The following is a 17,838-nucleotide window of genomic DNA, read 5'->3' as shown; positions in this document are numbered from 1 at the left end:
TGTTTCTAGGAACATCTAGTTGGGTAATATTCTCATTTGTGATTCATATGCATGTTCTTTTATAATTACAGTGAAATAACAGTTTCTGGGGAAGTGGGTTTTAAAAGTATGTCGGGTGCTACAGGAGAAGATCAAAGTATAATAAAATTTACATGGAAGCAAAAATCGTGCATGAATAACGGCACCAACTTTAACAATGGACTGAATAAACACATGTAATTCTAAACAGGATGGACTGAATTTTTCACCCTAGCAATTAATCGCGGAAGGCTACATTCAATTGAACAGGCTGAGCAGATAAGATCGCACGTATCACCACAACCATTTGCTTCAAAATATATATATACGTGCCTGGGTTCTCATTGGCAGGGAGACTCTCACTGCAAGATGCCAACACGGATCTTAACACATAGGGTTTGGGATCCTATAAACGGAGTAAATGCACATGTAAAAGCTGCCTCAGCAAATAGTAATGACTAAACCAGGCAGTCTTTATTTCAGTGAGCAGAGAGGCAGCCAGAGCAGCTGGAATGACCTCAAGTTCATATCCCAGCATTATCAAGAAGCAGGACACAACTGCAAAATGTGCCAGATATGGCACATCAGGATCTGGTCACCTGTTCTTTCGCTTTAGTGAGGGAAGACATTGAGGCAGTGGCTGGGAATGACATTTTGCTTGGCTGTTTGAACTAAAAGGAAATACCTTCTGTAGACATGTGGTAAGCAGAGCGCTGAACAATTCTAACAGCAGATCACCCACAAGTTCAAGCAAAATTCCTCATAGTGACTGCGGCACTTCTACTATTGCCCATGCAGCCCTGGTGGGGATGCTGAATCTCACCTGTCAGTGCTAAAAACTGCAAAATAAATGGGTTTCCAGCTTAGCCATCTGCATTCGGAACCAAATTGTTCAGCTGCGGGGCTTTGGCATTTATCTTAGTAAAAGTAAATTGCAAGTGCAGCAATCAACCAGTGAGCAGCAGTCTTTGTGGAATTACTCGGTCATCCAGACTGATTACAGAACACACAGGTTAGCTTACTGCTTCCCAAATATCAAATAAAAATAAAAACTGAAGAGGACCGCCTAAGTCTGACTTAAACAATTGAGTCAATGAGCACAGAACAAAACATGTCAGAAGTAAAGGGGTATTTTCCCAGAAAATTATACAGCTAGAATAAAAATTATAAATTTGTTCAGAAAAAAATAAATGCAGAAAATAACATATTTTACCTATACAAAGTTTATTTTTGAGTAATTGTATTGAAATGCAATGCTTTGAAGGCAATATACAAGTATCACAATGCTCCTTTAATACAGAGCTGTATGGATCTTATTTTGCCAAACTGAACTAGAGAATAGAGAAATCTTCGTGGCTTAAATTGCTCTGAGATTTCTGTATAGCCTCTTTGCTGAAATAGTAACCTGCAATGTAATGTGATAAAAGTAGCAACTAAGGAGATTCAGCCTGAATGTCTGTCTTCATTCCCAGGTGAACAGAAAGCTCCATGACTTGTGTCCAAATATTTCGAAAGCATCAGTACAAGGGAGTGACAGGTGTTAAAGACACCCCCTACCTTCCCCAATTACATGAACTATCAGATTGAAGAAAGAAAACTTTTTCTTTTCCCCCTGCTATGGCATTTATTTTCATTCCCCTCAACAGCAATCTAGTCTTCTATGGGATGTAATGGCACTTTAAAACCTGTAGTGTGAAGGCCATGAACTAAATTAACTCAAAGGCTAAAAAATAATTTAAAAAAATCTAGTACCAATATTAAATACAGCAGTTTAAAACGACATAATCATTATGAAGTCTGTGTAATTGTTTGTGTATATGAAGGGCTTCAGGAGGATGGGAAACGTGCAAGATTTTCTTTGATGCTGACTGTAGTAAAATTCGATATGCCTTGTAACCCTTGGATGTCCTGCAAGGCCCTGCCTGCAGGACCAGCTCCCACGCTAGGAAATGGTATTCTCTCACTGGGAGAGATACACAGGTGAGGCTTTCAGCTACGTCTCAGCTGTGGATGCCGGGAGCCCTGCCAGGTCCCTATGCGTGTGTGCCGAGCTGCCACCCGATGGTGTGCTGGGGGCAGAACCTGGTGGGACCATCCCCACACCTTGTCCTTGGGCTGCACTGGGGGAAAATCCAGAAACACCAGCAAATAAGAGAAGAAGCATGGTGCATTCAACAGGCTCCTCGGTCTGGACAGTGGAGGGACCAGGATTGTTGGCAGCACTGCAAAAAGTACCCGCCATGCTGCTTGCACCCAGACTGGGAGATGCGGGGCCTGTTCTCACCACTGCTGTGGGATCGCAGATAAAGGGCAGAATGTTCCTGTATTTCTGCCTGCCCTCTCGGATGTCTGCTCTCACCCATCCCGAGTGCGGTCAGCAGGATCACTCTCTCACCATGTCTGCATGCTATGTGACTCCAGTGTTGCCTGGGCTTTCATGCTCTGCTGTTATACAGTAAAAACAGTGAAGGTTTTCTGCTGAGACAACAGTCAGTAAAAAGCACTATCAGAAAACCCAAGCAAAAGCCACCCCCAACAACAAAGAGAATTCAGGGTGCACAAAACAAATCTACACTGTTAACAGCATTGTGTGAATAACTTAACAGCCCTTTTCTACCTCTACCCTCTGGTAGTACCAAAAGGTTTTTAAGAAGCACTCCAAAAGCCTGAGCCTGACTCTAAGAGGCTAAAAATCTTAACAGAAATTGCACATGGAATTCCTTTTTTTTCCCATAAGCTTCAGAAATACATTCTTTGAAACCCCCAGTGCTCTTCCATCAAACAATGTGGAGGTGAATAAATGTAGCAAAGAGCAAAGGCATTATGGGGCAGATTCTTCTCTGCCTTTCATTGCATTGTACAGCCGCTCGCATCTGTACCAAGTTCAAAGCTTGAATAGAAACTCTGTCACTGTCTGAAAAAGACTTTGCACTCTGTATCAAAAAGCACCCATTCACATTTTCAACAGTATTTTTTTCTCTCCAAGAAGAAAGTTTTCAAACATAAATCATATTTCTCAAAGCCACTGCCAGTACCCAAGCACACCCCACGAAGACAGTTAACCGCACCCTACCCGTAGAAATGATGCTCCTCCGATCACTTGCTCTGTTCCCTGCTTCTTCTGCCTCAGAGTGCTCAGATCAGATCCTGCCCCAGAGAAAAAGCAGAGTCAAAGGCTTGGGATACTCAGAGCCGAGTCCTGGAGTCAGGCTGCAGGAGGATCAAGGAGTACTGGGCTGAAGCAGCATGGAAGGGAGACATACCAAAGTGCACTATCTCTCAACCATCACGTGCAGGTAAATGAGAGCATCTTAATTTGAAACTGCTGGCCACCATCTGGTGATAAAATAAGGAGACACCAAGTGAGTTAAAGAAAGCTTACGCATACTGGGATATTTTACTTGCACTACGTAATGAAACCCATCATCACCTCCATTCATACTGTCCTGTCTTTCCCAGTTTAGCAGTTTAATACAATTTGTGTTAGCTTTGTCTCTCCTTCGCTTCAATTACAAGCTGATTTCATCTTTCCAACAGACTGCATTGCACATGCACGTGCACATAACCTTCCAATTCAAGACACTTCTAACATGAAAGGAAGTTAAGTGCAAAAGAGAGCAGCTGAGACATACAAAGTTGTGCCACTCCTAAAAACAGGCACAGAAGATAGCCATTGGGATGAGTATGTTAAACAAGGCAGAATTAAAGGGTTAAAAAAGACAGGACTGTGGCTCTCTCCCTACTTCACAACTCTTGCATATATATGAATCCTGGGACAGCGGCAAAATTATGCCTAGATGACCTTTAAAAGAATGAATAATTTCCCAACACAGCGAGATGTTTTAAATATACCTAACAACTTTGAGCACTCAAAGTGCTCTGCTTCTAATTATTTTTGCTACATATGAAATATTTGAGGAAAATGTATACGATATCCTTAATTTGTTAATTACCAGCTGGCTCCTACCGCGCATTATTAAGCTACTATGGCAGTGACTAATGCCTCTGACAATACTAAATTACCAAGAACACCTTATGGAGGAATGTGACCTGAGCAGCCTGGAAAGGACTAGCTGCAGGTGTTGATGAGGGTGGTTTATTAACCCAGGCATAAGACAACAAACATTAAATACCACACAAACAAGTCCTGAGGAGGAGGGCTGCATCCCAAGGCCCGCATGCTGCCCACCCCTTGGCCGGAGTAACACAGACACTTGTGTCACACACTGTTTGCTCATGGGACAGATATGGAGAAGCAAGAGTACCCGGGATTTCTCTCCAGTGCTGTTTTAGATGCTGTGGGCTCTGCAGCCATGGACCCCTGCTCGGTGACTTCGGTAGGGGTGCTGGAGGTCCAGAGGCAGTGCCGTAGCATGCACTGATGTTCAGGACTCCTCCACTTCCAGCCCGCAGTCCCACATGCCCACACTCGCATGGTTTCAGAGGCTCAGTGTCAGCGCAAGTTTGCATGCCCAAAAAGGGCCAGGCCCTACGCCATCGCTTTATGCATTTCAGCAATTCCCTGACCTGAAGCACACAAGGCGACTCCTGCTGAAGTGAAAGCAGGCTGCAGCCATTCCCTTCAGCGTGCGACAGGCAGGGCTGCTCAGCTCCAAGGGACACCAGGCAGGGGGTCTAGGGGGTCTCAGGGATGGCAGGGACTTTACATGGGGGAAGATGAAGAAAATATGATTGCCCATAAAAGGTTCCTCTGCACAGCTGCAGCCCAGGCACAGCCCTTCTCCTCTGACCTCTGAATACAAGTCTTTTTTTTTTTTTCTTTTTTTTTCTTTTTCAGTCAAAGCACTTTCTGCCAAATTGATTAGATTAATAACATTATAGCTTGGACAGGAAGTCACACTTTTTAGTACTAAATGTGTGAATTAACATTACTCTCCTTTCCAAATCCTCCTAGAGTGGTTAGGAAAGACAGTTTTCTCTTGCGCAGTTGCATTATAAAATTGCTGAACAAACCTGTTCTGCTGTAACGGGAAGGGACACATTTTCTTCCCTACTGTAAGTAGGTCAATGAAAACATGATGTTGTGAGGATGAAACTGTTTTCCTCCATCCTCTTCCCCCTAATGGCAGTTTCAAATCATTCCGATTTAATTATGTTTCTAGTGTTAGCTGTAGTAACATTGCAAGGTTATTAACAACTGATATATTGGTGGTCCTAAACTCTGGGGTTTGTGCTTCCTTGCAGGCTTATTCTAGCCTGAGGTATATGCAGGCAATTCCTACACAGGGCACGTCATTGCACAGTTACGAAAAGCCTGCAAAGAAATCTGGATGTGAAATGCAACAATACATTATGAGGCACAAAATTTTAACTCTCAGCTCTGAGATTCACATTGAGCTTTTACATCAATGTGATCTCTTTTTGAGGGTGAAATTCTATCATCTACTCTATACCTAAAGTAGCTACACTGTGAACAGTGAACTTGCTCTGAATTAATACTGGCATAAACAAAGCCAGAGTATTTTCAGTAGAACTACTGCAATTCATAGCACCTCAAAACTTCTCTACATGCATTTCATCAGTTGTGATTAACCAGTAGCTGGAGAAATATTTAACTTGCATTTATAGCTATCTGAATACTAAACGCAAATTAAAGGCCACTGACAATAAAAAATACGTTTCGGGGGAGAACCTCTCACCCAAAAACAGAAAAAGGAAAAAATCACATTACACTACAGAGAACATAGAATGCCTAAAGTCTTATCAAATGAAATTTTAAAAACCAAAATAGGTGTTGCTTTTTTACTGACTGCCTCTCTCTGTTTTAGAACAGATGGTGTAAATTAGTTTTGTTGACGTTATCTGGAAAAAGGAAAAAGTAATTAATTCACCACATATAACGCCTGTTGTAAACTCTCACTCACCCACACAAGCACTCTGAAGGCCCCCTTCTGCAACCGAATGTTTGCCATAGCAAAGGTTACACGCTCTTACAACCCACTCCTTACATCCTCATCCTGAAAACAACAGGCCTGCCTAGGACAGTAAAGCTAAGCACATACAAGTGGACACCGCTCTGTCCTCAGCATCAAATTTTTACCCTATAAAAACCCATGACTTCAAAGGGGGACTCACATTTCATCCTAAGAATCCAATTACGTGTTTCAAATTTAGGATGGATTGTCAAGTGCCAGCTGACAGAGTGATGTCCCCAAGTATTTCAGGACAACGACATTTGAGCTGAGATGCAAAGCCAGCTGTTTATGCCTTAACCACTTACCTAAGGAACATTTCAAAATGAAGAAATTATATGATGATTAAGTGCCTCTGCATCTCAGCAAAACACATTCCACTCTGCAGAGACATCTTTCCAACCAGAATTTACAAAGCATGTCTTTCATTAAGAAAATAATGCCATGTGCAGTATTATCACCAGTATCACCAAATCATAAGGATGGTAGAAAAGATATGTAATCCACCTCCCACTGTGAGATAAAGATACACTTCACTCATGTTTATTAAAGCCATTCCTAACACCTCCACTGATGGGAGACTCCACAACCTCCACTGACAGTGTATTTTAGGGATAACGTTTTCCTAGGGTGTACTTCTTTCTTACTTCACTTTAGACCCATTTCTCTTTGTCTACGGGCACAGAAATGAGACTACTGGCCTCCTCTTTGCAACAGCCTGTTCTGGGCTATCTATGCTTGAAAAACTGCCTGTCTCCTACCTGCTCCCAGGCAGGCTGCTTTTCCTTAGGCATGGAAAACATAAATGTTTCAGGTTTTTCCCCTGGAGAATGTGCTCTGGATCTCTGGTCATTTTTACTGCCCTCCTCTCCACTTCCAAAGCGGCTGGCATTTTCCTGAAGAGCAGTGCTCCAAACTGAACATGGGACTCCAGCTGAGCACCCACCAACATGGAGATTACTCCCTGCAGGCTGTACTCCCATACGCATCCCAATATTGTGCTTTTCTTTTTTTCCTCTCTATCATGCAACAGCTCAACATTGCCAATTCACGTTCAACTGGAGATCCACAGTAACCCCTATCCTTTCCTGAAGAGCTGCTGTCTCACCAGCTGTTCCCCAGCCTGTACTGGTGTCAAGAGCTACCAGCATACAGCTCAGTGAACCCTCTGGAGCTACGTACTACCACTGTCAGCCTCTGTGCTCCTGGTGAGCCAAGTGCACCCTTGCGATGCTGCCTCACAAAATGCACTGAGTTGTGTGTAGTTCTTAATTAGCACACAGTGAAAAATACTGCAAATGCAGCAAGGACTGGACCAATATTTGCATAACCTTCTCCTCTTTTTATTTGCCTGCTCTATCCGCTAGGGGCAGGGTGGAAAAACAATTAGGACTATTTCTTCCAAGGCTGAGATATCCAATTTTATTTCCTTGCTCTATATTGAGTCTGTCAGTACATGTAGTCATAACTAATACAAGCCCAAGCAGGCATCTACAATAGTGTACAACAGAAAAAGGATAGGACTAACGACCTGTGAAATAGGTATGGCCAGACATGGCTAGGCTGAGGTTGCTTTCTGGCAAAGCTTGGTTTCTCTTGAACATAACACAATGGATGACTTATTTAGTACTTTACATGCACAGTTACAAAAGCTGAGGCTTTGTGCACAAGGAATTTATTTCCACTTTCAGGAAAAGTGAGTGGCCTGAAAAATTATTGGTCTATCTACTTACTTTATGCTTTTTTTAATAGAGAATACACTGTTTCAATGAGGGTGGATATTAAATGGTGTAACTGCAAAGATTAGGCCCATTCAGCCCAAGTTACCACCGAGTTATGAGTAACTGTGTGTGACTCAGCAGACACATACTCACCTTTCAGTGAAAATGCACCGACCTGCAAAGAGTTCACCTAAGCCTGGAAACTACTTTTAAAAAAAAGGCTTTAAACTCTAGCACTTTGAATTCTCTTTAGGAATACATCACCAGATTTAATGTAGATGAAGAACTTACATTTGCTTGGATTCTTTTCAACCATCTACTACCTGCTTTATTTATTTAGCTCTATGATTTCGGAAAATTGTATTTACTATCTCCTAGACTCATGTAATTGCTTCTTGCCATCATCATTTTAGCAAGTTTCCTCTGCTTACACCCACTTCCTACTATAAAACTTTTTTCAGTTGCTTTGCTAAATTTCATGCTTGTCCTGAAATTTCACATACCAGATATTAGAGACAAGCTGAATGTATTATTTATACATTTTCAGCAGTTTTCAAAGCTAAAGTCATGGAAAAGAAATAGTTTTACCTAGAAAGAAATCTTTTATCATTCTTTTGCTGAGAAGCATTCATTCCTCCACACTTTCACACAAAAACTTGAAATCTGGCAGGCAGGTACAACTGTTATCTTTCTGCTGCTATCAGCAAACAGCCATTGAACTTATTAACAAAAGGCATATTGCATTCCCCTCCAGTGATGGTTCACAGGGAGTGTTAGAGCTTACGAGTGCAAGCGATTGCTCTGCCAGCTGAAGGTATGAACCTTGCTGATGACTTCTGTTTGAACTGACATGGGTCAGTTCAAGTGCTCAGGCAGTTTCTTGCAAGCCACACATAACTTCTTGTATTGGAAAATGTGTCTCCTCCAGAAACTTCCTTCCTAACTGAGAGACTCTGTAGGCAAGCGGAGGAGATGTGCTGAATTACCACTTCTGGATGTGCTGCCGGCCTGCCCTGGTTGCTGTGACTGTGTTCGATGGGTCAGTCAAAAATGCATCCAACTCTGTGGCTGGAAATAGAGGGAAGACGACTTGGGAGGTTGGGATGAAGAGCATTACCAAAGGCCCAAAGGCCTGGCAGGTGGCAGAGAGAGGGGGAAGCCAGGACACAGAATAGGTTCTAAGGGAAGTAACATGATAGATGGCATTATCGGAAGTGTTTTTTCTTTAAAGAAAAACATGACATGTTTACAGAATAGCCTGGCAGAGTACATGGCTTGACTCTCAGCTCTATTAAGCTCTCCTTGCATTCCTGTACCAGCATAATACAATTTGTACCTGCATTAAACTGATTTATTTTCCTTAATAAGACATGCAAATTGATCAAACTTTTAAGGACAAAAATAAAACCATAAAACTTTGCGTTTTGTTTGATCTGTTTGGAAACACATTTTGTTTGTGTATATTCAAAGAAAAGTGAATAATTGTAATAGCAATTAAAAATACACATCAAATACCAAGATAAATGCTTTCAAACTTGGATCTATGATGTGCCTTTTTCGTGGGTTCTAGTCTGCAAAAGACTGGCCAGCTCTCCTAGAACGAATTTACTTTCTAAAGTAGGCAAGGAAGCTTTCAGTTACACAAATTAGTTAGGACTCCATGTTAAAAGAGCGGTAAGATTTCAGAATTATCAACTCAAAAGTTAGAAAATGTTTTAATCAATGTGTTGCCTTTGTAATTTAATGCTTTTTTTTTAGATGTAAAGTTAGTCATTCTGAAGTAAATTTATAGGAAAAAAGAATGATCTAAAACCAGGGAACGGATTATATTTCCTAATCACACAAATGATACCGTAGTTCTCTTAATGCAATATAAATGAGTTGTGTATAAAAAAAAATGGGGGGGGACAGAAACATGTGATAGCCAAACTATCACTGCTTTATAAATCTGGAAAGAATCAAAAGCCTTTCCTGATCTTGTTCCAAGGACAATGTCCTATTAAGAATGAACACGGACTGAAAAGGTAGTAATTACTAGAAAGCATATACTCTCATTAAACGGTACATTTAAAAAATGAAGCAGGAAAGCCTAAGATTACTAACTAATTCTATCTGCAGCTCTTACTTGGTAATGAGTATTCCAGGACAACTTCACTCCAAGCATGTTCTTCTGTGCTTTGCCTGTGCTTACTTTCACTGTGTTTAAAAGAAGTACTCACAAATTGTCAATAAATTGTTTTTAAAGCCTACTTGCTCACAGACTTTTGTGTCTGCTTCTTTTTTCTCTCTTTTTTTTCCTTTTAGGTTCCACTGAGTGCAAATGTTCTTACAAATTTACAAGGAGGTATTTCATACAAGAGTAGTCTTATCCTTATAAAATATATAAAAGAAAATAAGAATGCAGCACTTAGGTACCACTTTTCATCTCCTGATCTCAGAGCACTTCACAGAACTGGGCAAGTATTACTGTCACCGCTCTCATAAGAGGATACGCCAAGCCCCCTGCATGACTTGTCAAAGATCACAGGCACAGAAGCCGACTTGTTCCCTCCATTGCCCTAGGGAAGGTTATGTTCAGCAAACAGTTACCACCATGCCAACAAATAAATTAATAAATAAAGATTCATTACTTCCACTGCTTTCCTATCTCTTCTTTATTACTCAGAGTATAACCCCCAATTCAGGTTTTACAGTCAAATGCAGCAAGAGGCCATGCAATTGGTTCAGACACAGGAAAGATACAGTAAAACTTGGCTTCCTCTAATACTCCCCTGCCAGGGAGGATGATTTTCTCAAGACTATTAGGTATTAGGCAGTCTCTCAACCACCACAGCTGCAATTAGATGCATTTTTAAGCATCCTATTAGTGGGAAGTATCGCTGTGTTTTCAGGTAAAGTCACTTCATACAGTAATAATTAGCTCAGGAAGTACTTTACTCCCTGATACACCGGGAGCCGGAATCAATAGTAAGTGCAGGAGGTCCGACACTGCTCAGACTGGAGACTTCCCTGGGTTTCCACTTGTAGACTCAGAGGTGATAACGTGGCTGCACAGGACATCGTAATTGCATTAGTTTTGGTTGTGGGAGTTTTTGGAGTTCTTTTTTTACAGAATTACAAAATTACAGAATTGAGGCTTTCTACAGCATGCTGGATTGTATAAAGCATTGACTGTCATACTCTGCCAAAACAAATTAGCTGCTGTCGCTGGGAGCAGATTCATTAGGAGCCAGAGGAAATTGTATCACTGTGAGCTGCTTCTAGGTACTTTTGAGCTAGGAAAAATGCCAGCGCATTGTCAGGCAACCTTGGGGAAACAGTCCTTAAACTCTTTACCAACCGGTTCCTGATGACACTCCTATTTTCTTACTTACGGCAGAATGATCACTGCAAAAAGCTTGAAGATGAAGCTACAAACAAATATTTACAAAGGAAAAAAAGATCATGACAGAAAGAAAGAAAATGGGCACCATACACATAACTGTAAAGTCTAGCAAGGAAGGATTTTAACACCCATAAGCATATCCCTGCCACTGGTTTTAGCAGAGTTCACAAAGAAAGAAGCATAGGATTTATTAAAGGAAAAAATGTTGCAAACCCATTTTCACCTCAGAAAGCACGATTTTTCTGAACTCTCATGACAAAGTCACTTACAGTTTAACGGTAATGGGAAGGGAGGGACCATGACCTGTCTGCTCCAGAAACAGATATGTTACTAGCCGTGATGAAGCAAGGCTTGTCCCTAAGCAACACCTAACAGTCAGCTCCTCGGAGCCAGAAAGCCTGGCACATGCTAGTGATGAGCACTGTACCGGCATCAGAGTAGCACCTCAACCACTCACACAGTATCCAAAACCAGGAGGCACCAATGCTTCAGCTGGAGGCCTGTGCTCCTGTCATCAATGCTCTGTCCCCTGCTTGATCTCCCTGCAGACCGGGGCCTCCATGATCTCTCCTCTCCCTGCAGTAACAAGAGGCAGGGGCTGGGGGCAGGCACCCTCTCACCCTTCCATCCCCTCTGTCCCAGCAGCATTTCTCCGTCTCCCCCTGTGTGGGGTTAGTGGGGGTCCTGGGAAAGGGGAGGGAGGGAAGGGAAGGCTGCAGTGAGGCAAGAAGTCCAGGAGATCAAGGAGAAGAGGGTGTCACCACCCCCAGCAACACCTTGGTACAAAAGCCTTTAAGAAAAAGATGCCTCCTTTTCTCTCCTTCCACCCTCTCCGCTTCCCAGCAAATCCGAGTCACCTGAGGAGCATAGGGCTAGTGGGGGAGAAGGGGACAGAAGAGAAGGAGAGAGAGAGGGGAGAGAGGTCCCAGCCCCTCCGTCCTGCCCCGATAAAGCTACCACACCCTTACCCAAAAGCCTCAGCAGGCTGCATGGTACCATCACCACTGAGCACATGTGGTACCATATTCACCCTAACTATGCAAAATTCACCCTAACAGCTGGTCAAGGATTTTCTGTTCCAGAAAATATGCCAACATTATAATAATATATAAACTATACCAAATACAGCAACATTTTCTATGCGAAAATATCAGTTTATTGAAGATTTTTCATTTACTGCTAGGACAATTGGAAGATGTTATTTCAGGTGGAATAGGTATACCAGAATATATTTTTTAAAGTCAATCCAACACCCCACTGTAGTTCTTTACCCTGGGAACTCCCTGTTCCTGGGCCAGATGCTCATTCCCCTCCAGGAACAAGGTTTTTTCAGGCAGCTTGACTTCCCAGAATATGAAGCAGGTTTCCTTGTGATGAAGCTCTCCAGCGCCTCTTGGACATTTAATTATGGGAGAAGGGTCTCAGATAATGAAATGGGGACATCATGCTCCTGAACTATAACTTCTGAAAAGCAATACACTGTGGTAGGGAAATGCAATTTAATTTTCAACTGACTCAGGAATTTCCCATGGAACATTAATTCTATTTTCTGCTCACCTCTGAATGTCAGTCTATTTTTCTCTTTCAGTTTAGGAAGCTTATAAAAGGTGCAGCAAACCTCTACTTCCAAATCTGTGGATTCCTCCTCCCTGTCACCTCTTGCCATAGCCCTGGGGAGCGTGCATCTGAAAACAGAAGCCTATTGTGCCAAGCCTTATCAGAGGTGATGCCTAGCCTGAGGAACTGCTATCTAGATACCTAATACAGGAAAGTAATAAAGGTATTTCCACCGCCTCCAGGTTTGCAGGGGCTCTGGGAGCTTACACGACTTGCACAAAGCTGCACAGGATCCTGCGCAAGAGCCAGAAACTAACCACAGCTTTACTAAGCCCCACTGCAAGTTTTTACTCATCTTGACACATTTTGTCTCAAAGCTCTTTCACTTCAGTACCAAAACAAATATTACAGTGATACCTTAATGTAAGTAACGGTTAGCCTGGAAATTCAGCATGGGACTGAAGTGTTGAGCTAGTCTCAGCTAGTTGAAAGAACACCCAAGTAGTACAAACTGTAAGAGAATTGGCTTGAATGTAATTTCTCACCCCTGCAGTTGTTTTTTTCCAGATTTACCTTAAAGGTTATACATTCCTTTCTTCTCCATCCCCTACATTTAACCACGCAGAAAACTCTTCACAGCAGATTTGCTCACTAGATGTTTTGCAAAATTCAGGTAAGCTGATCAATAGGGATGAACTCGATCAAAGGGAAGAAAGGTAACAAAACATACCAGCTGCATCATCTTTCCTTCAAACAGAAGAAACATTTCTATTTTAGTTCACCCAGTTCCACATATTTCGCAAGGCACAGACTGACATTATGTGAGTCTCTTCAGCACTGATATCTTTAACCAAAAATGTTAGGCGTTTCAGTTATCTGCAGACAGCACCTACTTCCTACAGTTATTACGGGCAGCACTAACATGTCAGGAATTCTGAGTATGTTTGGGTGAACTGCCACCAAATCCAAAGTTAGGAGCTCCACTACTACGAGTGTAAAACACGCATGCCCAGCATAAATGGTAAAAATGATGCTGGCATTTAGGCAATTCTCATTCAAAGCACAGATTCAGATGAAACTCACAGAATACAAGTTCTTCCTATATAACAAATATTACATCTAACTTCTCACTGAGTTTCTGATATTTCAAAATCATTTTGGCCACAGGAACACCACAACTTCACCAGAAAAATTTGAGAAATAGCCTGAAAAAAACCATTGATCAGTGAAGTGATGTATCTGCTAGATACCGAAATTACTTCTGATAAATTATAGAAAGAACATGATAGCCTGAATCTTCTTTTTACTCACAAACTCACTATTTAAGTAAGGACTATCAGGGGAATGTGCACAATTTTTAATTACTGCTAGAAGGACTTTGTTCAGAGAAAACAAGAGGGCCAAAATGTTAAAAAAAACCCAACAAACAAAACCGAACACCAAATAAAAGCATTATTTGGGAACAAACAAACAAAAAGGTTGAATTTAATTAACCCTGTGTTGTGATCAAGTTCACGCATGAGGAAATAGTAGGTAAGTGAAACCACGGCCAAACAAGCAAGCAAACATTGATTACATCCTCTCTCATGGGGAAAACAACTCACTTTTCAACTTTGTAATAATAAGCAGCATTTCAAACAGCATATCCCACTAATGAAGAGCAAAGGTCCGTAACGAAATTCAGCTGATAGGAAAACAGCGCTCACAACTGTAATGGTAAGATTATTAAAGCCCAAGGCTCCCTAGGTACGCCAAGACAAGTAACCTTGTGAGTTAGCACTTCACTGAGGAATAAAGTTCAAATAATCTGTATGGGGAAAACAAGGGGGAATAAATCGCACGGGGAAAGCATTACTTAAACATCTACCTCATCCCACAGGAACTGCCGAGTGCTCTGAAAGCAGAAGCAAAGCCCAGAACCACCCCAGCAAATCTATGCAAAGGCAAGCTTCCTACTTACCCTACGGTATGCACCATGATCTCTTTTGCCACCTTAGTAATTCCAAAGAATCCAGAATGACGTTATTTTTAAGGGAATATTCGAGTCGTTAGAGGAGACAGAGGCAAGCTGACAAGCAGAGCTTTGCGAGAAGCCAGGCGGAGAGGGGCGAATTTAAACCCTGGCTCAAGATGCTGTGTATTCCGCGTCTATCTTTAACTTGTGAACGATTTGGTTTCACATTCCTCTGAAGCCCTGCTGGCAGATGCCTTTGCGGAGCTTTACCAATCGCAGGCGCCCGGGCCCCCTCCCCTCCGCCCCCCCAACCCCTCCCTCCCTCCCTCTCCCCCGGGCCTGCCACTCCACCCCCATCTCCCCCATCCCCACCTCTCCTCCTCTCTGCCACAGACCGGCAGACACACAGCGGGTTTGGCAGGCGGGATTTCGCCGACTTCCCACCCCGCCGCCGGGGGCTGCCCGCCGCCTTGCCGGGCGCCCTCCGCTCCCCGCCGGCAGCCCGGCACGGTGCCTTCCAAAAACTGCTGTGGCACGGCCTGCCGACGTTCGGTGCGGCGGTACCTGATGAAATGACGGCTTGTGCCCAATTAGGCAAAGTCTCGGGGTTGGAATCCCGGCGTCGCCGACCGAATCGCAGTCAGAAACGGGGTGGCGAGGAAGCCCTCTCGAGTTCTGCGGGGGGCTCCAGCCAGCCTGAGGGGGGCGAGGGCTGGGGGGAGGAAGCGTTTCGCCCCCCGTTGTATGAAGCTTCTGCAGAGGCTCGTATTTCCATGTTGACAGCACTTCTGCCTGTGCAGAGAGCTTTGCTGAGGAATGGTGTATTAAAAAACAAAACAAAACACCAAAAAAGATTTTGCCAGATCTTAAAACACAAGGCTTCTAAACGTCCACTCGTGGTAAATCTGTGGCTCCTTACAGTAACTATGCATTGCAATGTTGTTCAGAAGTCAGACTCTGAAATAACTAGGCTACTGATTAATGGCAGCATCTGAGGAGATTGAAGTGGGGGAAAAAAGCCCTTCCACGTAACCCAGAAAGTCAGTTTCTCTACCAGAGACTTCAGCAGTCATTAGTGTTGACACAAACCCCTGACTCTTAATATCAGCCTTCTGAAGCAGCCCATTTTTAACACGTAAGTGTGCATTCAGTTGAATACCGCTTGCCCTCAAGACTGCCTCATCTCAGACACGGGTGGGAATGGAACAAGCCACAAGACTCCATGTAAAACATATGAATTATTGGACACTTTCAGTTGAAACTGGAAAACATCAGTTGACAGTCACACCAATTCAAACAGATTAACATGGTAAATGTCTCTGGTCTACAGTCTTTGGCCTTTGTCTCAGCTGCTGCCAAGGCGGGTTTGTACCCAAGGATGCAGCCAAGCAAGCAGCGAGCACAGGACGGGGCGGGAGGGGGCAAGGTCAAGCTGTGTCCAGAATCACTTAGCTGAAAACATGGTTTATAAACGCCTTGCCATTGCCCTATTTGATGAGGCATTACACTTTTCAGAGCACCAGTGTTGAGAGGCTGCACTGATTTAGTAGTAAAAGTAATCATGCACTTACTTCAGTCTAACGAAGGAAACGGCTCAAAATTGCAAAGGCCTAAAGGGGGGGTAAAAGAATTATCGAAAGGGCTGTATCTTAGTGTGCATGAAGTAAGCCCGCACTTCATCTCCTGCCAGCTACTCTTCATTATGCTGTTTGATAACATATATGTATGTTTGATAACGTATATATAACCTTATATAGTTTGATAAAACAGTAACTCCACGGCCATTTTCGTGGTCGGTCCCACAGGCAGGAAGGCAAGGGCTCCTCTTAACCTGGAGTCAGCTTGGGTTCATGGGCCTGGAAAAGTTGCCAGCAACATACAAACAGTAAAGAATAAACTAGCTGACAAGACAACTCCTGAAAATTTGAAAGATTTATTTGGAATCACTAACCTTTGTTACTATTAGCAATGCCAGACCTCAGTATGTTTAATGCCTGCCTTGCAGAGCACTTTAAAAACTCCAGCAAGAGAAAAACATGCCACGGACTTCCTGCCAGACAGGGAAGAAGTCACTTCACTTCTTTGCCTCAGATCCTAAAACTCTGTATTGCTGATACAACGGTGCAGGGAATGTGTCTATTACTCAGTTTTAGGAGCTGCAGTGAATTGCGGGAAGGCTGCCTGGCACTGCTTTCCAATGAAGCCATCTCGAACACCGCCAGCTTACAAATCTGTTGGAGCACAGAAAGTCACTGAGCCACAGCATCTCTCATTCAAATGGAGCAACTTCATATAATGCAATGAGAATATCATACCTCAAATCAGGGTTTTTTTCAATTGTAAGGATGTCAGACTGGAAGGGCAGATGATCACTAGAAGCAGAGACCAAGTGTTAGTTAACTTTAGGTCTTAAAAAGTGCAGTGCTTCAGATGCTCAGAGGTACAAAAGAGAAAGAACAAAGACAAGTCATGCTTTTGTGGCTGAGGGCTCCTTTTGAATTAGGGCAACAAGGAAGGAAGAAAGAAGCTCCGTGGAAGAAGGTGTGATGGACAAATGTGGTGATTCAGAAGTGAAGCCATGAACAGGAAGGATTAAGACTGAGCTGTTTCTAGGACTCCAGTGTACCTCTAGAGAGTGCTAAGGTGTGGAAACACAAAGGCAGGGAAATCCACAGAAGCACGTCCACACTTTTATCTAAACTTGTGTACTTCCCTTACTAGATACGGGAAAAAAGAGATTGGGTTTTGAATCCTCTAAAAGAACACTTAAAAGTGTTTGCTTTCCATGTCTCTTAAGAGGTTATTTATAAACTTAAGAGTATGTGGGGGTGGAGCTCTGGGAAATGGGATGTTGGAAATTACTGGGGAACTTCGGATGTCAACATGGCCACCATGATCCCATTCCCATGAATGGGACAGTGAGAGGTCATATGTGCAAAAACTGTATCACATAAGCCAAAAGAGAAGACAAGTGTCCAGTTTCCTCAGATGAAGAGATGTGCTATAATACCAGTGTCTAACGTGCAACGCAAAGTGTACAGCTGGGAGAGATTTACCAAAGCTGTGAGAGGGAATACTATTCTTTCTCCCTCAGCAGGGTCTGTTGCTTAAAACCATCACCAAATGCAATAGATCAGGGACCTCTGTGGCGTTAGATCTGAGGTACATGAATACATATCAATAGCAAGCTCTTGTGGAGGAGCGGGAGCTGGAGCGGGAGCTGGCGTGGGAGTAGAGAGGAGAAGGGAGCGGCAGGCAGCTGAGAGTAAT

The 17,838-nt window shown here is 43.0% G+C and overlaps 1 protein-coding gene across 6 annotated transcripts in view; it reads right to left on the bottom strand.

The window, feature by feature from the left end:
• DTNA (dystrobrevin alpha) overlaps positions 1-17,838 on the bottom strand; it is a 233,755-nt gene that overhangs the window by 171,426 nt on the left and 44,491 nt on the right. For 2 of the 6 annotated variants that reach the window (XM_069779269.1, XM_069779268.1), the window contains one exon: positions 3,092-3,165. The exons of 2 other annotated variants lie outside the window; for them this stretch is intronic. Coding sequence is in view for 1 of the 4 variants with exons in the window: in XM_069779265.1 (XP_069635366.1) it covers positions 14,575-14,591 (17 nt within the window). In the remaining 3 variants the exon portion in view is untranslated. Of the gene's footprint in view, positions 1-3,091; positions 3,166-14,574; positions 14,809-17,838 lie in introns of those variants that run through there. 2 more of the 6 variants (XM_069779267.1, XM_069779265.1) reach the window with 2 other exon arrangements.

Source organism: Haliaeetus albicilla, chromosome 3, assembly GCF_947461875.1.
Source record: "Haliaeetus albicilla chromosome 3, bHalAlb1.1, whole genome shotgun sequence".
In the NCBI taxonomy this organism is placed as follows: Eukaryota; Metazoa; Chordata; class Aves; order Accipitriformes; family Accipitridae; genus Haliaeetus; species Haliaeetus albicilla.
Note: the sequence above shows the minus strand (reverse complement) of the source record. Positions and strands in the feature narration are given on the sequence as shown.